A 21,854-nucleotide genomic window follows, 5' to 3' on the forward strand; every position below is an offset into this window, starting at 1 on the left:
GTGAGCATCCCGGTCCTGCGTCCCATACTGAGAGGTTTGCCCTCCTGTCCGACCGACTGCCAACCTCTGGCGTGCGTCCCTGGGTGCGCTTGACGTTGGCGATGTTCCGCTGTCTCTTGGCCGAGACGTCCCTGGACGTTCGGCGGCTGGCCCTGGGGAACATAAAGATTTGGGGTTCGTTAGACATGGTGGCCCGGGTGTATGGTGGTGGTGGGTGAGGGGGGAGGGGATCGAGGCTGCAGTGGGCAATGTGTGAGGGAGACGATGACGGGTTTGGGGGGGGGGGGGTGAGGACATGCAGGGTTGTCTCACTTGCTTCTGCGCCTCCGAGCTGGCATGTCGCGACCTCCCGGGTGGCAGATCCTCCAGCGAGGTCCAGGGCCCTCTGCTCGTGAACGTTTAGGGGGTGCAGCACAGGAGAACCCCCTCCGGTTCTCATACGCTCACGATAGTTGTGAGCTGTCTTGTCCTGGAGGGAGGGTGGGGGGGTTGGATAAAGCATCACAATTAGGCGGGTATCATCAGGGCGTGCAGTTATCAACTACATTTTTGCTGGTTCAGGAGACAGCACGCCATGGCATCGCTCCAGGGGGGGGCCCCGGGGCTCATGTGCGTTGAGTAAATCATTGGGCACCCTGACCCCCCCCCCCCCAAGCCCCCTCTGATGCCCCAACCCCCCCACCACCGCCCCTGATGCCCCAACCACCGCCCCCGATGCCCCAACCCCCCCCTGACCCACAACCACCCCACTTCCCCCCCCTCGTGCCGGGGGGGGGGGCCTCATGGCACTTACCCTGGCAGCCCGAGTGACGTCGTGCAGCTTCTTCCGACACTGCTCCCCTGTCCGGGGGGTCTGCCCCACAGCACTCACAGCGGTGCCAACCTCACGCCAACCGCACTGGATGGCTGGCGATGCCCACATCTTGGGCAGAGGGTGTCCTTTCTGTGCTCGACCTCATCCAGCAGGGTATCCAGGTCCGTGTCTCGAACCTCGGTGTGGCTCGGCAGGGCTCAGCCATCTCTTCCTCTCTCTTCTCCTCCAGGTCCTCTGTGCGCGGATCACGCCATTTATGATGCAGCGCCGCGTCATTCGGGCGTTGCGCGGTGACGACGCGACTTTCGCGACACGCCCCCCCCTGAGTTTCTCGCGGCCCCGATCCTAACCCATTTTCGGGCCCTGAATCGGTCGGGATTGGGGCCGTTTCGCGCCGTCGTGAACCTCAACGCTGTTCACGACGTGGGTACTTAGTCGCGGGAGCGGAGAATCGCGCCCCTTAAATTTGGAGCTGGGGTCAGTGCAGGTGGCAGAAAGCACTACACACAAATGGCAGCAGAAATCTGGAACGTGCCCTTCTAAAAATCAGCTGAAGCTAGGTGAATTTAAATTTTCTAAGTTAGAAATTGATAGATTTTTGTTGGGTTATGGAATGAAAGCAGGTCGGCAGAGTCCAGATACAGATCAGGCACAATCTCACATAGGAAATGACCTACTACTGTTCCTGTGATTCATTGTTACCTGCCAGTTCCCTATTTCAAACAGTCAACGCATACACCCAAAATAAAATTCATAGAAATACAACCATAGCAAATATTATTTTTTTTAAAAGAGAAGTCATTACACATATCCTTAAAGTTATGCTTTAGCGGTACTGGTTACAAGCTTTCCCATGCCTTTTCTCTGGGGCCTGAGTTCTGCTTTAATTCCAGTGCTGTAAATTTCTTCTGACCCTTGGTGGAATAGGTATTTGTTTGCGGTGATAATTCGGAGATAGATGTATCAGAGTTATAGTTTTAATTCTGCCACCAAGTGCTGTTCCACTCATCTCCTCCAACTGTTTATTGCAGTCAGTTATGTATTCCCTGCCTTTGTTTCCAATGGAATGTTTTGCCCCTAGCATTCCCTATGTTGGAGGACATAAAACTATTCTTGTAATGTTGTAATAATAATCTTTTAGTGTCACAAGTAGGCTTACATTTACACTGCAATGAGGTTACTGTGAAAATTCCCTAGTCGCCACACTAGTCACGTTCTGAGGGAGAATTCAGAATGTCCAATTCAACTAATAAGCACATCTTTTGGGACTTGAGAGAGGAAACCCACACAGACACAGGGAGAATGTGCAGACTCCGCACAGACAGTGACCCAAGCCGGGAATCGAACCTGGGACATTGGCGCTGTGAAGCAACGGTGCTAACCACTGTGCTAACTTCCGCCGAACCACAATGGCAAAGTTCAGTAGTCTGTTGGACATCACTTCATAATTCTTAATGCAATCAGATTGTTCTTGCCAGTTCTCATTTGTAATTAGTGGCAGATCACCTGGCTTCAATGACAGGTTCTGTTAGCTCTGAACCAGTCATGTGTGGTACTGCAAAGGGTGTCTCAAATTATGTTGTATTTCACTGTTGCGTGGTATGGGAATCCCAGCAAGCATTTGTTTAATTCAGTTGATTCTATCTGGGAAGGCAGTATGGTTGACTTTGTTACAAATATAACCTTCCTGTTTTGAATGAATAAGCTTCCAAGAGTTGGTTAATTGCATCCCAACCCTGGTCCACAGCAGGAAGTGATTTCTATTACAGTCAGCACAGTGATGGCTACATGTGTTGGGAATGCTGCTCAGAGAGTCAGGATTGGTGATGATCAGGTCCAGCTAGTGCCAGAGCCTGGATTTCAGATTCCTCCAGGACATCTAGTTTCTTCTGAAAGTTACTCAAAGCGCATGGTTGTAGTAAACTCAAGTAAACTCTGTCAACTGCTATTCATCTTTCCCAAGTCATAATATCCGAGGCATGAGGGTCATGCTTCATGGTGCGTTGAAATTCTCCTGTAGGTAAAGATGTTCTGACGTAGGGATTTTGCTGATTGCAGTGTCAAGCTCCCCAGAGGACGAGTTTTTATCTCAGTAGTGGAGCATAGCATTGGTTCGGAGGTACTGGATATTAACTGGCCTGGTTTGATTTAAGAGCTGAATAGAGAGAACATGTTCTGAACCATTTTCTGGAGGTTGGTTGGTTTGGTTGGGGGGGGGGGGGGGGGGTGTTATCATTGATAGCAGTGCCTTACAGCAAAGCCTACTCTCTACTCAAAACTTTCCTCTCAACTGTTCCCTGGTCAGGTGAACGTGAAATGTTTTACTTTCAATGAGTCTTATTCTATTGTTGGGAAGAACCACCAATGTTCATCTTGCTAAGTTCCATGTCAATAACAGCTGTTTTACAGGCATTACTGACCACCAGCAAGCCATTTTTAAATTCCGTGAACATGGTCCTGATGTCACCAGTTGCCAATTGAAGAGTTTGCATCTTGTAACTTTTTCTTCATTCGCCCAGTGCGATGGATTCAATTTACTTGTTGAGTAGAGATTTAAGCTCCAAGCACTTATTGAAGCAGGTGGGAAATTAGCATCTTACTGGTCAGGAACTGCCCAACTTGAGGTGAGCAATAGCAGACCAGTGGGACTTGAATATTCCCCTCAACATCAGACACCCAATCAAGTTTGGTTCGTCACTCATAACTGCTGTCTCCTGTATTAACATTCTGCATTGAAACTGGAGTGACCTCTCCAGGATGCAGGTATGGGAATAACTGTGGAGACCCTGAGTTACCAAGCATCAGGGTTGCCACTCAACCAATTCAATGGACAACACTGTATTTGGCACCGGCTTAGGTGCAGAAGATGCCAGAAAGACTTCAGTTGGTGTTTGGTTCCAATCCAGATTTTTTGCAGGGTTTATCCAAAATATCGAAAGGGCAGTGGAGGTATTCAGCGGTAGTTTGATTCATGAACACCATGACTTGTGCACATGATGTTGGGCCTTCATGCTGAATGTTTGGGGGTCAAACTGCCTCAGAAGCTTTAGCTTGGTACCACAAGTGACTCCGTTTGTGTGTGCCACTACAAGGCACAGCACAGGACTGGCCAATGACGAGACTTTTGCTGTTAGTCAGTGGTATGAGCTGAAAATGAGAAGCAAACACATAAAAGGTCATACAGTAATGCTCCTAGTTGGGACACACATCAACGATGATGATCCAAACTGACTCTCCTACTGATAAAATATCAAGTGGGACAAATACTAGCTCAAGTAATAACTGGGTAATACCTGGGCAAACATCCAATAGTCCTGTTGCCGGTCACATGTCTAATACTCCAAGCTAACTCTTTTCAATATTTTATGTCATCTGCCAAAATCTGGGGAAAACGTTTACACATTTAATGTACAAAATGTGGTATTTTTTTTCTGATAAGGAACGACATTTATTATGAATTCCAAAATGGGGATTGTTATTAAAATAATGTAGGAAAAAGTTCGAATCTCAAAATGGAAAGTTCAACTGCACAGCTTGGGGACTAAATGAGTTGTGGAAAAAAATAGCTTTCAGTGTCAGACTCTGGAAACTCCAGTCCAGTGTCCTTGAAAGTAATGTCCTCTCTCATAGGTGAATGCCATCCTTCAGCAACATTCACATCTGGTAAATTAAATCGGGTAATAAATACACCCTCCCAATAGGAAAAAGAGTAAACAAAGAATGGTGAGTGCTTTAGGAAGTGGCGCATCGGAATGACATGGATAAAGTGTAGGAATTATTGCTGTCTTCTTTAAGATACTTTACAATATTAAATGTCAGATTTATTGAAAACCCCGATCATCCAGTTAATTATTTACTCATTTTAAAACTCGAATTCTACCCTGAGGGACTCGTGAACTGCATTTGAGGGAAATAAGTGACGGCCAACAAATCTGAGTGGAGAACACTAACTCTGACCAGTCGGCTGGCCTGACGGAGGAGGCTTGCAGGACCATTTATAGCGCAGCCTGCGGGCGCAGTCAGCACGCGCGCCCAACGGTTTGGAACGTTCGCCAGTTCAAGCCGCGCCGAACATTCCATTTTTTTTGCCGGACAAAATTCCCATTTAAGGGAATAGAATGCCTGACGTCACCCGCAGGGAGGGGAGGGCGCCAACGGAAACGACGGAGCGTGGGAGGGGGCGGGGGTTCGGATGGTCACATTTGATTGACGGCTCTGCCGGCCAATCGGAGAGCGGCCGAGGCGGCGGCGGCGGAGTTCCAGCGGTGACGCAATGCTGCCCGGCGAAGGGCGGGGCCGGGCGCTGTGGGCTGTCCGTTGCTGCAGGCAGTCTTCCCAGGAGGGAGCTGGGGGATCTGTGAGCCAGTCTGACGGAGAGTGGACCTCTTTCTCTTGTTTCCCTTTGTTTTGTTTTTTTTGAGGAGGGGGGGAATCCGCTACCAGCCGAGCCGCCAAGATGCCCGTGTTTCACACGAAGACGATAGAAAGTATTCTGGAGCCGGTTGCTCAACAGATCTCCCATCTGGTGATTATGCACGAAGAGGGCGAAGTAGATGGGAAAGCAATACCTGACCTGACCGGCCCGGTTGCTGCCGTGCAGGCAGCTGTCAGTAATCTAGTGAGGGTAAGTCCGCCGAAAGTCCCTCGGGGTGAAGTGTGTACAGTGCAAACACAAAGATCAAACCAAACCATCCTATTTTCCCAGACAAAGGTAGAGGGAGAAATGTTGAGTTCACAGAACCCAGTAGGGACATTGCATGATTCATTCAGGGTGACAGTTGATTAAGTTGCAATAAGTAGGATTTCCCCCTAAATAAGTCCACATCGTTATCAAACATAGCAGAAGACCCACCATTGATATCCCTTATGCGAATTTCCGAGCTGCAAAAACTCCACAGCTGGGCGTGTAGTTTTGAATAACGTCAAAATATGCTTCAAAACAGTTTCAATATGTTATTCAGTGTCTGCCACCGAGTTGCATGAAGATGGCTGTTGCGATATCTGGGTTTTTTTCCTCCCCCCTCCCCGGCGACGTCTCATGCATCTTTAATAGTTTCATGTTTAACAGTGTAGCTCTAGACCAAACCCTGTGAGAGTTCTGAAAGGCTTTGTTTCCCACTTGCCATCAGTTGAGCATGCCCTGTGGGTACACATTTACATGCTGCCTGTTGCCAATTAGTCACTTTTTTCAGTTATGAATTGATTTAGAAACAAAAAAGAAACATGGCTTTTAAGTGAAGAGTGCAGTTTGTTTTCAAAAACATCTAGAACTTGGAACTTATAGTACAACGCTTCCCTTTTGGCCAAATGCAAGTTGGTTTGTGGTTAGTTTGACAAAGTAGCTTAATTGACAAGATACCGGAAGACATCGGTGCCACCCTTCGACATTTGTATCCTATTTAAATGGTTGTCTTGATTGAATCTACAGTTTGTGAATAATCTTATGCCCCAAGATGTAACTCTTCAGGGAGCATTGTAATCTTCATGAAAAAGTACTTCAAATTAAGTGCATGTTTTTGTGACAGAAACTCACCTGCCTCTTTTACATTAAAATGGTAAAATGTAATATTTTCCATGCAATGACAATCTGAATGCTGTTGATAAAAGCTCAGCCTTTTCAGATGTCTATGATGTACTGGCTAATGTGTGAACTGCATTTTTACGTGGTGAGTATAGAGGGATATGGGCCAAATGCGTGTAAGTGGGTCTAGCTTAGTGATGAAAGCTGGGCCGAAGGGCCTGTTTCCATGCTGTAACCATCTAACTCTATGACTCTGAGTAGCCACTGTCTGGCCAATACTGCCCTATGATTATTAAACTTCAATAGGTAAAAAATTGGCAGCACGGTGGTGCAGTGGTTAGCACTGCTGCATCACGGTGCCAAGGTCCTAGGTTGGATCCCGGCCCTGGGTAACTGTCCACGTGGAGTTTGCACATTCTCCTTGTGTTTGCATGGGTTTCACCTCCATATCCCAAAGATGTGCTGGGTAGGTGGATTGGCCATGCTAAATTACCCCTTAACTGGAAAAAATGAATTGGATATTCTAATTTTTTTTAAGTAACAAAAAAGTGTGTTCACGTTAAAAGTTCTTTGTCCTTTGGGCAGGAGCCCATTTGAAGTTGGTGCCTTTGCCTGTGAGGTTTTCGTACAAATAGTTGTTACTGCTGTATCATTGTCTAAATCTTTCATCATCACCCTTTGAGCTGTATTTGGTAATGGTAATTATTTTAAGAATTTCCAATACCATCTAATGTACCTTGATAATGATCATGATACATTTCCTCTCTGTATTCCCTGGTGGAGATGTAGGGTGGAGGGAGAGAGGAAAAACTGAATGGATGGGGAAAAGGAATTGGCTTTCTTTTATAAAGAAGAACTCTAGTTCTATTTCTAGAACAGCAACCAGTGAAAATTATCTGTCCCCTGACCCTTCTCTGACTAATTAATAAATTAGAATGTTGAACATATTTCTGAGGTTTACATTTTAATTTTTAGATAAAATTTGATACAATTACCCATAAATTTAACCTATCAAAACTTCTTCAAGTAATTTTTACTCAAAGATGAATAAGCATTTGAAAAAGAGCCAGATCCATGTGCCACAGTTCCATATGGAAACCGTCCCTAAATTTTTGATGTAACTGTCAAAGCTTTAAACAAAATCTTTCCAAATATTGCAAGATTTGAGTCTTTTTGTATGGTTCATTATTAACATGCACAGAATTTGCACGTAGAAATCAAATGCTTTCATTAAAATTGGTTGGTTGGAATGTCAACCAGATCTGGACTTTTTCTACTTTTAGGCTTGGCATACTTTGGACTTAGGATGTTTATACGACTCAGTTTTGCCTGTCACACTCCATTGCTGCTGCTGCTTTGATGTATGAGCTCTAATCTTTTACCTCCGATCTTCTCCTCTGTGATCATTATTCGCTGTTCCCCATTGCAATCTTCACTCTTGTTACTTCTGTCTTCATAATAATCTCTTCAGATATTCCGCTGCATATCTCCTACTGATGGTGTTCATTGTGGCATTTTGGGCCCAGAGGATCCTTAAAACTTGATTCATGATTTCCTCATGTCCAAATTCACCTACCCTATTGGCCACGAAAGCTGAACAACTGAAGCTTGTGTGCAGAACCATGAAAATATATATCAACCAGCCTGGAGCTTCCAAAACCCAAGAATAAGCTTGCAGACTAGTCCAGAAAGTGAGCTGTGTTGGACAGCCAGCCAGCAACAGCAATCAAATCTACGCCATTTCCACATTGCATGGAATATTATTACAAAGATATATCAACCTTTTGGCAAATAATTATTTCCTAGTCAGTTTACTTTTCTTTTGAATTTACCCTGCTGATTTGAATATTATATTCTGGGTTTGCCTTCTGTACCATCTACTTGATGTACCATGCTGTCACTATTTGCAATTGGTTTCTGTATGCAGGCCATTCATGGAAGAAATGAACAATGGTCCAAAGACTTGCATTGACAGTCCTTCATACAACTTTTGATAGTTGTATACCTGGCTGGAGTACATGGTTTCCTCTCCTTTCTTAATCAAACTAGTCAGACGTTCATCTCATCACACTCCCACCCCTAGATCTCCTCTTGCCCTCTCAATCTAACCCTGGCGGCATCTATTTTGTTTCATTTTGATTCTTTTCATCTGGAAGTTGTTGAACTGTCTAAAAGTTCAAATAAGTTACTTAGTTGTGAATATCTCAATCTACTTGTAAAATCCTCAAAAGAAGTGGGAGTATGTCAAACGTGATCTTCCCTGTCAAAATCCATGCTAGCTGTTTCTTATTGTGCTGCTGCTTAATAGATCCAGCCTGCTTTTTAGACTAGTTTTGCATTAATTTGCTGTTAGTGATGTTAGGCTGCTTGGCCTGCAATTGCAGGGGTCAGATTTGTTCCCCTCACCCCAACTTTTAAAAATATCCAAACAACATTGTCAGTTCTCTGCTCATGGGCAGAGTTGATTAGGAAATTACAGGTCTGCTGCTCCTGATTTTCCATCCATTAATTTCAGTGGAAAAATAGAGGCCTGCATGTTGATTACTTCCTGAGCATGACTTGCGGGTGTTGCTCTTTGTCAGTTTGTCTTACCTAAATATAATTTTTTTCTTCTATCAAATAGAGTCCTTGAAGAAATTATGACATTCAATGGCAGTCTGTTCTCTCATGATTTGACTGTTATGACTACCCTTATTGTTATGTAGCTGTATTACTTAACAGTTGTTCGCTACAACATTGCACCATTCACTTTAGAGTGGGTGGGGAAATGACAAGAAACCTGGCCTTGCCTAACTTAATTGTGAATTTGTATGGGGTTGAGTACATCATTTGACCTTCAACATGGGAGGAAAGAAAGAACCATATTACTGGGAGTCTGGTAGTAAACATTTCCAGTAGCATCAGGAATCAATTGTTTTGTAGCATTAATAAAGTGAGTTGGAGCCCCAAAGTATTTTTCATTATGATATCAGAATCATGGATTTGTGAAGATGCAAAATGCTTTTGTAATAGGCTAGAATGCCTTGCTTGTTCCTGCTGCTGTAAGTAGTTAATGATTTTTTGATTAGTAGTGAGCAGCAAGACGAAGCAGGTTTAGTGGTTTAACTGGCAGTATTCACCATCCGAATGGAATACTATTTATCCACAGAGGTTGTTGAAACCATACAGAAAAGAGCATGTCTGACAATTGCTGGTGACATGATATAGTTTTACACCTGATGCCATTACTGTGGGTGGATACTGATTGCTACACTGAAAATAATAAAAATAAAAATCAACATTTGATGATAAGTAATTCGACTTTTCAACCTGGCCACAATTTATTTTACAGATAAAATGAGATTAAATTGGTATCTATTCTGCATTTTAGTAAAAATTGTTGCATCGTACTCTTGTTACAAAATTGACTCTGCAAACATACAGTTTGTAACTCCTCACAATTCCTTTGCACCAATGAGTTTTTTGGGTGGCTGTTGTCATTTGAAATTAAACTGGCCATAATATAAGAAAAGAAAGGTTTTGAATCAATTCTCATGGCCAATTTTAAGTGTTGTGCAGAGAGGGATATGATCTGTTCATTTTCTCTGCTGGAAAAGCTAAGGTACCACTGTGGAAATTTGGAGATTTACCACAAAGAACAAAGAAAAGTGCAGCACAGGAACAGGCCCTTCGGCCCTCCAAGCCTGTGCCGACCATGCTGCCCGTCTAAACTAAAATCTTCTGCACTTCCGGAATCTGTATCCCTCTTCCCATCTTATTCATGCATTTGTCAAGATGCCCCTTAAACGTCACTATCGTGCCTGCTTCCACCACCTCCTCTGGCAGCGAGTTCTAGGCACCCACTACCCTCTGTGTAAAAAAAAAACTTGCCTCGTACATCTCTAAACCTTGCCCCTCGCATCTTAAACCTATGCCCCCTAGTAATTGACCCCTCTACCCTGGGAAAAAGCCTCTGTCTATGCCCCTCATAATTTTAGAGACCTCTATCAGGTCGCCCCTCAACCTCTGTCGTTCCAGTGAGAACACACCGAGTTTATTCAACCTCTTCTCATAGCTAATGCCCTCTGTACCAGGCAACATCCTGGTAAATCTGTTCTGCACCCTCTCTAAAGACTCCACATCCTTCTGGTAGTGTGGCGACCAGAATTGAACACTATACTCCAAGTGTGGCCTCACTAAGGTTCTATACAGCTGCAACATGACTTGCCAATTCTTATACTCAATGCCCCGGCCAACGAAGGCAAACATGCCGTATGCCTTCTCCACCTGTGTTGCCCCTTTCAGTGACCTGTGGACCTGTAAACCTAGATCTCTCTGACTTTCAATACTCTTGAGGGTTCTACCATTCACTGTATATTCCCTACCTGTATTAGACCTTCCAAAATGCATTTCCTCACATTTGTCCGGATTAAACTCCATCTGCCATCTCTCCGCCCAAGTCTCCAAACGACCTAAATCCTGCTGTATCCTCTGACAGTCCTCATATTCCACCAACCTTTGTGTCGTCTGCAAACTTACTAATCAGACCAGTTACATTTTCCTCCAAATCATTTATATATACTACGAACAGCAAAGGTCCCAGCGCTGATTTCTGCGGAACACCACTAGTCACAGCCCTCCAATCAGAAAAGCACCCTTCCATTGCGACTTTCTGCCTTCTATGACCCAGCCAGTTCTGTATCCATCTTGCCAGCTCACCCCTGATCCCGTGTGACTTCACCTTTTGTATCAGTCTGCCATGAGGGACATTGTCAAAGGGCTTACTGAAGTCCAAATAGACAACATCCACTGCCTACCTGCATCAATCATCCTTGTGACCTTCTCTAAAAACTCGATCAAGTTAGTGAGACACGACCTCCCCTTCACAAAACCGTGCTGCCTCTCGCTCATACGTCCATTTGCTTCCAAATGGGAGTAGATCCTGTCTCGAAGAATTCTCTCCAGTAATTAACCTACCACTGACGTAAGGCTCACTGGCCTGTAGTTTCCTGGATTATCCTTGCTACCCTTGTTAAACAAAGGAACAACATTGGCTATTCTCCAGTCCTCCGAGACATCACCTGAAGACAGTGAGGATCCAAAGATTTCTTTCAAGGCCTCCGCAATTTCCTCTCTAGCCTCCTTCAGTATTCTGGGGTAGATCCCATCAGGCCCTGGGGACTTGTCTACCTTAATATTTTTCAAGACGCCCAACACCTCGTCTTTTTGGATCAACACCTGCCTTTGATTATGGCTGAATGCTACAGTTAATGTTTGTAACATTGATTTTGCATTCGTTACTGTTTATGTTGCACGGCAGATGTATTACATTTAAGGTTATTGATTTTATATGGATCATTGGCTGAAAATCTCCAACATCAGTTTAAAAATTCTACAATTCTAAGCAATAAAAGCAGATTTATTCAGTCACTGTGGATCAGTGGTAAGCACTCTAGATATTGCAAACATACATAATGACACTTGGCACTTTGAGCAGTCATTTTAATGCAATTTTCTGTTTATTTTTTCATATCTACTATGCCAACATTGATGGAGTATTTACTGTATAACTTGAACCACACGTAAGACTTTTATTTGCAGTTGTTTGTAATTTACTTCATTGCACACAGCATTCACAATTAAATTGATGTAAACAAAAGGTCTGCAATATTGATGAGACTAGAATTTTGGAATTGCAAGTTGTTTCAAATGATTGTCAGGAATTTTCAATAAGCCAACCTTTTTTGTACTGAACTCTCATTATAGCAGGCAACAAAAACAGCTGGCTTGAATCAGTGTTGGGGTTGCAAGCTGAGGCATTTAAACAATGTTTAAACTTAGTGCAATGGTATGTATTTGCTTCTTTGTGTGCCTGAACATATTTAAACTGCATTTCTAGCAATGGTTTCTTTCAAATAGCATCAAACATTTTATCTATCTTTCTGGTTTAATATTTTTACACATGACTTTCTTCTGAAAATATTTTTTGATTTGCCAGCCAGTTTGATCTTTATCTGCCTTGAATATCAATATTTCACCACAGCAACTCGTACCTTGAGGCCAATATCCTGGTTTCAGCCCTTTCTGTTACACTGATCCCCCTTTCTGTTCTAAATGTGCACTTCATTAGTCTGGACCTGTGCCCTTCATTAGTCTGAACCTGTGCCCTTTTGTCCTTCTCCACTGACCTTCTGAAAGTAAAGTGACATTTTCTTTCTGCTTGTCCAGTGGCATCGGTCATTGACTGTTCCTCTTATAAGGATTTTTAAAAATGGGATGTGGGTACTGATGGCAAGGGCAGCATTTATTTCCCTTCCCTTATTGCCTTTGAGAAGGTAATGGTGAGTTGCTTTCTTGATCAATCGAAGTCAGTGTGGTGAAGATACTCCTAAGTTCTCTTGGGTAGGAAGTTCCAAGATTTTGACCCAGCAACGATAAAGGGATTATATTTCTAAGTTTGGATGCTGGGGGACTAGGGGGTGATGACAGTTTCCATGGGCTTGCTGTCCTTGTTTGTGCTACATTGTAAATGCTGCAGGTTTGGTAAGGTGCTCTTGAAGAAGCCTTGGATCGTTGCTGCTGTGCATTTTGCAGATGGCACACTTTGCCGCATGGCATATGAGTGGTGGAGGGAGTGAATCTTTAAGATGGTGGATGCAGTACTAGTCAAGTATGATGCTTTGTTCTGTATAATGTAAAGCTGAGTATTTTTGTAACTGCACTCATCCAAGTGAATGGAAAGTGTTCTACCAAAATGCTGAATTGTGCCTTGAAGAGGGTGAGAAAGCTTTGGAGAGTCACTTGCCATTAAATACCCAACCTTTCTTTTCTCTTGTACCCACAATATGTATACGGCTGATCCAGTTAAGTTTCTGGTCAAAGCTGACCTCAAAGGTTGTTGGCAGTGGTTTTGGTGATTGCAGCCTTTGAATGTTCAGGTGATAGAACCATTCAAAACCAACATAATGTTACAAAAACAGAAAATGCTGGAAAAACGCAGCAGCAAGGCACCACCCGTGGAGAGAGAAATAGAGTTCATGTTTCGATACTGTATGACTCTTCTTCAGATTAATCATAATTCATTTCAGAATTGTTATTAACTCAGTCTGAACTACTTCAAGTTATGAGCAGGCACAATGAGCTTTTTAAATTTAGAGTTGGCACATCAATTTACTTGTGATAAGTTGGATAAAACATTATTTAGGTTTCTTAATTAGGTTTTGAATATATTGTCTGCAGTCACTTGTTAAATTATGCTGGTTCCAGTCTGTTGTAGGTTTAAGTTTGCAAGATGGTCAAGTTTGCATTTGATGACCATAAAATGTAAAAATTAATGTTAGTTAAATAAGAAATTGCTTTGTTCATAAAGATAATCTAAAACATGGAAAATTAAAAAGTAGTTTGTCCCTGAATCATTTTGTCAAATTATTTGAATGTTGGACAAGTTTACTCGTATTAATGATGTACTGAATGTGACTGGGTGTGCATCTTTGCACCAAGAGTATTATTATGACAGAAATGTTGTGTACCAGCATGACATATAATTATGGTGTGCACAGGATTGCGTTTTCTCCATCCTCATGCTGGACATCGTGCTTGGCTCAATTTTAGTATGCTCTGTCAGCTGAGATCAACTAATCTAACATAAATCAGGAAATTTGAGACCTTGTGGCACTGTTTGACTTAGTATCAAACCATGTGAGAAAGGGGTTTGTATAATCAGTACGAAATACATTACGATTTTGAATATGAGTGAAAACTATTTGTAGAGAAATCAAAAACATGAAACTGAACTTGCTTGACTGCATTTTACCTCGAGATCTGGGATATTTTTAAAATGGATATTCAGGACACCTTTTAGCATAGGAGTTCAATTCATTTTGTGCTCAAGGTAAGGATGTGAATGAAATCTTTTCCATTTTGGCCAGCTGACGGCAGCATCAAGAAGTTCTTAGTTTAGCATTGCTAGATGGAAAACAAAACTCCCTTAATGATGTACAACATTGTGGCTTAATTTTCAATGTACCATCTTGTACCCTCTTATGGAACTGGATTGAGACCACCAAGAAGTAATGATTTTCTAGCCAGGAGACCGAAACACCATTCTTGGCTACATTTCAATTCTGGTCCTAGAGATGAAAGTCCACTCAGTCCCTTGGCATCACCAGCCCATTGGCTTGAAAATACTTTTAAGAGCTCTGCACAGCAGAATTGAGTGTAATGAATATTAACCGTATCCATTGCAAGTCTTAATGCAGTGCATTATAGTGGGATAGTGACACTGAAAATAGCTTAATACTGGCATACATTCAAACAATGTGCGTTCTTCATGGCAAGCAGATAAAATGATCCTCTCTTCAGTCATGTCAAATTTGTTGACAGTTGTTGATGATGTCAGTAGGAATATTACATTCTTGTGACAAAGCTTGGCTAATTGCCTCAGTTGTATTCGCAGATTTTGAGGGAGAGACAATGAATGCTGTTAACATGGTGTGGTGGAGCACAAGTATGAAGAGGCCAGTGTGTGAAGTGGATATGGAATGGGAGGCCAGAGAATGAGCTGGCCTTTAACTACATTCAATGGTTCAACATACCGGTACATATGTGGATTTCCTGGACCGTGTGAAAGCCTGAAAATATGAAGATCTGGTTTTATAGTGTTTGCATTTTGAGATGATAAAACTTCAATTTTTATTTTGCTTGTTTTTGGAGAACGTGTCCCATTGTACAAATTGAAAAGGTGTATCGTTATTAAGAATACTTTGTACAATTTGGAAAAATGAAATAGCTATCATTGGTACACCATTCTTTTCCTTCCTTTCAAAGGATACAATCAATATATGGTCAAACTAGCTGCTTTCTTCAAATATAAGATGCAATTTAGCTAAATGGGAACCAAGACCCATAGCGAGCGTGCTTGTGTTTCCCAGCGCTCACAGCGCCGAGAAACACAACGCTATCAAACGTCACTTGGGTTTAGATATGGGACCTTGGCGGGGAACACAGCCCCGCTTTCTGCACTGAGGGGTTAGTTCCTCTCCCTGGAACTCCTCAGTGTAGTGAGAGATCGGGATGTCATTTTTAAATAGTATTCTGAACTCTCGAGCTCCTGATGTGACCCCCAACTCCACTCTCTTTCCCCGGGCTCCCCCCCCCCCCCCCCCACCAAACACCCACACAGGCACACTGGCCCAATCGCCGCTGACTGGTGCCAGGGTGGCACCAGCCGTGCCAGGGTACCACCCTACCCAAAGGGCATGCACTTGGTGACCTCCAGTCCCCTGGGAGACCCCTACAAGTGCTGTTTTGTCTGCTCCCCGTTTGTGGAGACCAGTGAAAGGCCCTCGCTCGAGGTCTTCCAGGTGAAGGGGATAAATCCCACAATGGGGGAATTCACATCACAATATCTTGCAAGATCACGTTCAATCTTGCGAAGCATTGCAAGCTGGGTAGATCCCAGAAGCAGGGTCTTCCAGCTTCTATCGGCTATTTTGGGCAGGTGCAACGTGCCGTTCGATTGTGCATCATAATTTCTACTGAAAAGATTGTCGGTTGAAAACTGAAAGTAGGTTATTTTAATTACTTTACTAAGATTAACCAACACAGGAAAATAGAAGATTAGGTGGGGTTACGTTGATAGGGTGGAGGTGTGGGCATAGTGTGCTCTTTCCAAGGGCCGGTGCAGACTCAATGGGCCGAATGGCCTCTGCACGGTAAATTCTATGATCTGTGATCTACACCGCTAACTGAAAAGTAAACCCAACATAAGACCACGAGACAGACTTTTTTTTATTTTTGTATTTTTCTGCTAGATTCTCAACACAATTCATTTGGAAACATGAACTTGCTGCAAATTGCCCTAACTGCTTTTTACGCAACAGGAAACAATCTACTTGTTATTGTAAGTTACAGGCTAATTTTCCTCTCCCAATTAGAGATACCAACTTCTGGCTAAAATGCGAGCATTACAGCTTTGGGGAAAATTAATCTGATCCAGGCTGGCCAGGTGGGATTCATTAAAAGATGTTCCTTCATTGATGTAATTTTCTGTTTTTCACAGTCATGGAAATCCAAGATCATAGAATCAAATGGTTACCTTAATTTAGGTTCAGACGCATGTTTGTAGATGTTAAATCTTTGGCAATATATTTGTGAGACTTTGTAACTGAGGATGTTACTATTTTGCATCTTACATATTCCGTACAATCTAATTTTAAAATTGCTTTCTTGGCTCAGTGTGGTGTACAGAAAGTGAATGTAAAAATGTGACTTATCAGGGGGTGGTGCCTTCTTCCTTGGAGGTCCATTATAACATTTGAGGATATCTACGAGGGGCACCTAATGCCATTAGAGTCATAAGTAAATGGTTTACGTAAAATCCAATCGTGCAGCATTCTGTTATGGTCGCTTTTCGTTTGCTGGACTAGTTGAACCTACTTTTATACACTTCTGGCCTTTCTTAATCCAAAACACAATGCATCAAAAAAGCTTTTCAGCATTTAATGGAAATTGAATTTTACAATATGTCTTGGTTGTTAATTTTTGATTAAATTTTCACCAGTACCCAGAAATAAGATAAAACATTCTTGGTAATTCCTTTTGTGACATTCTGCACATGTAGTAATAATCTTCATTAGTGTCACAAGCAGGCTTACATTAACACTGCAATGAATTGGGGCAGCACGGTGGCGCAGTGGGTTAGCCCTGCTGCCTTACCGCGCCGAGGTCCCGGGTTCGATCCCGGCTCTGGGTCACTGTCTGTGTGGAGTTTGCACATTCTCCCCGCGTCTGCGTGGGTTTCGCCCCCACAACCCAAAGATGTGCAGGCTAGGTGGATTGGCCATGCTAAATTGCCCCTTAATTGGAAAAAATGAATTGGCTACTCTAAATTTATTAAAAAAAAAAAAAACACTGCAATGAATTTACGGGAAAAGCCCCTAGTCACCACACTCTGGCGCCTGTTCGGGTACACAGAGGAAGAATTCAGAATGTCCAATTCACCAACAAGAACGTCTTCCAGGACTTGTGGGAGGAAACTGGAGCGGCAGGAGGAAACCCATGCAGACACTGGGAGAACATGCCGACTCCACACAGGCCGTGACCCAAGCCGGGAATGAAACTTGGGTCCCTGATGCTGTGAAGTAATAGTGCTAACCACTGTGCCACCATGCCGTTCTCAACCACAAAGCATTAATCTGAACGTCTGCATGAACCCCACCCTTTTTAATGAGATTGTACTTTTGGAAACAATTGTGTCACAAACCGGCATCTGAAGATTGTGGGCAGGTTTGAGATGGTATTATTACTTAATAATCCTAGCCATCATCTCCCTGCAAGTGAATCACTTCAAATGTTGGAAGGAAGCCTGGATTGTTAACATTGTTCTCTTTCACTGTGTGGAGTTTGCACATTCTCCCTGTGTCTCCATGGGTTTCACCCCCACAACCCAAAGATGTGCAGGTTAGGTGGATTGGCCATGCTAAATTTCCCCTTAATTGGAAAAAAATAATTAGGTACTCTAAATTTTTATGTTTTTAAAAAAAACCATTGTTCTCTTGACCTGTGACCTCCAAATAAATAGTTAATTTGAATTTAGGAAGGGTATGATATGTTGTGGGCATGTTTGTTTTTAATGTTTGATGCTGGAAAAGATAGATACCACTGTATAAACCCTTGAACTTGGAAGTTACAAATCCACATCTCGGAAAGTCTTTGTTTTGGATTGATGGTTAGTTGTTTGCTAGTGACCATGGATTATTAGTGTGGTGTGTATGTGATTTTTGATTGTATTACATATGCCTCATGTCATAGTCCATATGTGTTCGAGGTATCGCTTTTAAACATTGAATCTTAAATATATGTTCAGTAGGATAAAGCTCTAATAAACATGAAAAGGTTGGCAAATCACACCGACTTAAGATAATTCCAATGTTAAAGGTCGTTCACATTCACTGAATAAGGTCAAAGTAAAAGGGTGAGTGTCATAAAGGAGCAGGTGGGCTTACTTAGTAAAAAGCTGGAGACATGACATCCGCAGTTAGATGTAAACTATTCATGTGCTGTCCCAGAATGAAGGAAAGGTTTGGAATTAAAAGGTAGTTAATTTGCATAGCTACCTAGGAACAGGCTGTGTCTGTCACATTGCCATGGAGATGGGTGGAGTTCAGTGAGATTTTTTATTTTGTGTTTGCCTTTATGAATTCAGTTAGTGCTTAGCCAGCAGGCAAAATTGATTCAAACTTGGTTCCAGTTTGAAATGATAGAAGCCGATTTTAGGAAATCAAGGGGATTTTCTGATATTTGCACACAACACAGGAATCGCAGGGAGGCCTATGCTTGAGCTATGGAACCCAGAGTCAGGATTGTGGTGAAATACACTTCACTTGCCTGAATGAGAACAGTTTTAACAACACTGTTCAAAAGCAGCTTTTTTTGTTGACATGACATCCACCAGCTACAGCATTTACGGTGTCCACCAGTGGCAGCAGTGCAGTGACTCCAAAGGCACCTGCCAAACCCATGACCTCTACTACCTAGGAAGACAGTCAGCCGATGCAATGAAACACCACTACCTGCAAGTTTCCCAGAAAGCAGCACACCATCCCGACATGCAACCATAATCACTATTTCTTCTCTGTCGCTGGGTCAACATCCTGGAACTGGATGTACCTACACTACATGGAATGCTGTAGTTCAAGAATGGACGTACCAACATTATCTTGAGGGCAATTGGGGTTGGACAATAAGTACTGATCTTGCCAGTGATGTTCTGATCTCATGAACAAAGATTTAAAAAATTGATTCGGTGGCTGGCAAACAATGTGCCCATTTCCTTGGTGCTGTATCTAACAATACAGGCAGCGTGGTGACACTGGTTAGCACTGTGGCCTCACTGCACTAGAGACCCGTGTTCAATTCCTGTCTTGGGTGACTGAAGTTTGTACATTCTTCCTGTGTCTGTGTGGGTTTCCTCCGGGAGCTCTGGTTTCCTCCCACTGTCCAAAGATGTGCATGTTAGGTGGATTGGCCATGCTAAATTGTAGTGAGGCATGTGATGTTCACTCTTTAAAAAAAAAAAAAAAAAAAAAAATTTTTTTTAGAGTACTCAATTATTTTTTTTTCCAATTAAGGGGAAATTTAGCGTGGCCAATCCACCGACCCTGCACATCTTGTTGGTTATGGAGGTGAGACCCACGCAGACACAGGGAGAATGTGCAAATCCACATGGACAGTGTCCCAGGGCTGGGATCGAAACCAGGTCCTTGGCGCTGTGAGGCAGCAGTGCTAACCACTGTGCCGCTGTGCTGCCCTGTGTGATGTTGACTCACAAGGTGACATGCAGTGAGCTGCGACGGCATGCTTATGATCCAAGGTCCCGCAGGTACAAATACAAGCTGTAAACATTGTTGACCAATTAAAGGAATCCTTTTTTGCAGTTTTGCTCATCCTGGACGTGGATGTGATGGAATTTTTCAAGTTCGTTTATGACCTCTTTCACAGTTGTTTGTGAGAGTAACGTTGCTTTTGATTTACGACTTAGAACAGAAAAAATGAAAAGTTCTTGTCAGGTGTTGATATTTTAATAATAATAATCACTTATTGTCACAAGTAGGCTTCAATGAAGTTACTGTGAAAAGCCCCTCGTCGCCACATTACAGCGCCTGTTCGGGGAGGCTGGTACGGGAATTGAACCCGTGCTGCTGCTTTGTTCTGCATTACAAGCCAGTTATTTAGCCCAGTGTGCTCACCCAGCCCCTGATTTTGTTTCTATCACAGAAGTTGAAAGAACTGATCTAGCTTTTAAAAGTGTGCACTGCAGTATGAAGTGTATAAATCTTGCTTCCCTCAAGCAGTCTATTTTGGAGTATTCTTGGCATGTCCTACCAACATCTGTTAACTAGGATGGAGTGGTGAAAGTTAAATATATATATATATAAATTTCAAATTATTGTGCAATATAAAAAAATGCAGAATATTATGCCAGGCATGAAATTATAATTGAATGATGCCTTCTCCAGTGTTATACTTTAATAAAATATATATATTTTTAAAAAAGTTTTTCGATCAAACAAAAATTTCCCATTTTACAACTTTGTAATAATATATGCATTGATCGTTTTTAAAAATAAATAATATGCTAACTAACGGCAACTGCCAACAACAAATTAAGAAACAACAGAAATAATAACTAAAATAGTAACTTTGTGAAATGAAATATAAATAACGAATATATAACCACACACATAAAACCCCTGAAGACCCAAATGAAGACCTACTTAGGGCATCTGCCCACAGCCCCTTCTCAATCTCTTCCCACAGCTCCTCCTCCCATTTTCCCTTCAGCTCCTCTACCATCGTCTCCCCCTCATCTCTCATTTCCCTATATATATCTGACACCCTACCATCACCCACCCATGCCCCCAAAATCACTCTGTCCAGGATCTCTTGCACCGGGAGCTGCGGAAATTCCCTCACCTGTTGCCTCACAAATGCCCTCACTTGCATATAGCGAAATGCATTCCCAGGTGGCAACCCATATTTTTCTGTCAGTGCTCCCAGACTCGCGAACATCCCGTCTAAGAACAAGTCCTTCAATTTCGCAATTCCTGCTCGCTGCCAAGATTTAAATCCCCCATCTATCCTTCCCGGGACGAACCTATGGTTGTTCCTTATCGGGGACCACACTGAGGCACCCGTCTCTCCCTTATGTCGTCTCCACTGCCCCCAAATTTTCAGAGTTGCCACCACCACTGGGTTTGTGGTGTATTTTTTCGGGGAGAACGGTAATGGTGCCGTCCCCAGTGCTTTTAAGCTAGTTCCCCGACAGGACGCCATCTCCAGTCTTTTCCACACCGCTCCTTCCCCTTCCCTCATCCACTTACATATCATTGACACGTTGGCGGCCCAATAATAATCACTTAGACTCGGCAGTGCCAGTCCCCCTCTGTCCCTACTGCGCTGCAGGAACCCCCTCTTTACTCTTGGGGTCTTTCCAGCCCACACAAAGCTCATAATACTCTTGTCCACCTTCTTAAAAAAGGCCTTTGTAATCAGTACAGGGAGGCACTGGAACACAAAAAGAAACCTCGGAAGGACCACCATTTTAACCGACTGCACCCTGCCCGCCAATGACAGGGGCGCCATGTCCCACCTCCTAAAGTTCTCTTCCATCTGCTCTACCAGTTGTGCCAAGTTAAGCTTATGCAAGGTTCCCCAGTTCCTGGCCATCTGGATCCCTAAATACCGGAAATCTCTTATTACCCTCCTCAACGGTAAATTGTCTATTCCCCTGCCCTGTTCCCCGGGGTGCATCACAAACAGTTCACTCTTCCCCATATTCAATTTATATCCTGAAAATTCTCCAAACTCCGAGTGTCTGCATTATCTCAGGCATCCCCTCCACTGGGTCCGTGACATACAACAACAAATCATCCGCGTATAATGACACCCGATGCTCTTCTCCTCCTCTAAGTACCCCCCTCCACTTCTTAGAGCCCCTCAGCGCTATGGCCAATGGCTCAATTGCCAACGCAAACAGTA

At 43.1% G+C, this 21,854-nt stretch overlaps 1 protein-coding gene across 2 annotated transcripts in view; it reads left to right on the plus strand.

Moving 5' to 3' along the window:
• Nucleotides 1-5,114: 5,114 nt before the first annotated feature.
• The window catches only part of LOC140403576 (vinculin), a 209,475-nt gene continuing 192,735 nt past the window's right edge, over nucleotides 5,115-21,854 (plus strand). Inside the window, exon 1 of one of the 2 annotated variants that reach the window (XM_072491635.1) lies at nucleotides 5,115-5,438. In XM_072491635.1, the coding sequence (XP_072347736.1) occupies nucleotides 5,271-5,438 (168 nt within the window). In that variant the 5' untranslated portion in view covers nucleotides 5,115-5,270. The remainder of the gene's footprint in view (nucleotides 5,439-21,854) is intronic. The other variant, XM_072491636.1, reaches the window with a different exon arrangement.

The sequence above is a fragment of the Scyliorhinus torazame genome, chromosome 28, assembly GCF_047496885.1.
Source record: "Scyliorhinus torazame isolate Kashiwa2021f chromosome 28, sScyTor2.1, whole genome shotgun sequence".
In the NCBI taxonomy this organism is placed as follows: Eukaryota; Metazoa; Chordata; class Chondrichthyes; order Carcharhiniformes; family Scyliorhinidae; genus Scyliorhinus; species Scyliorhinus torazame.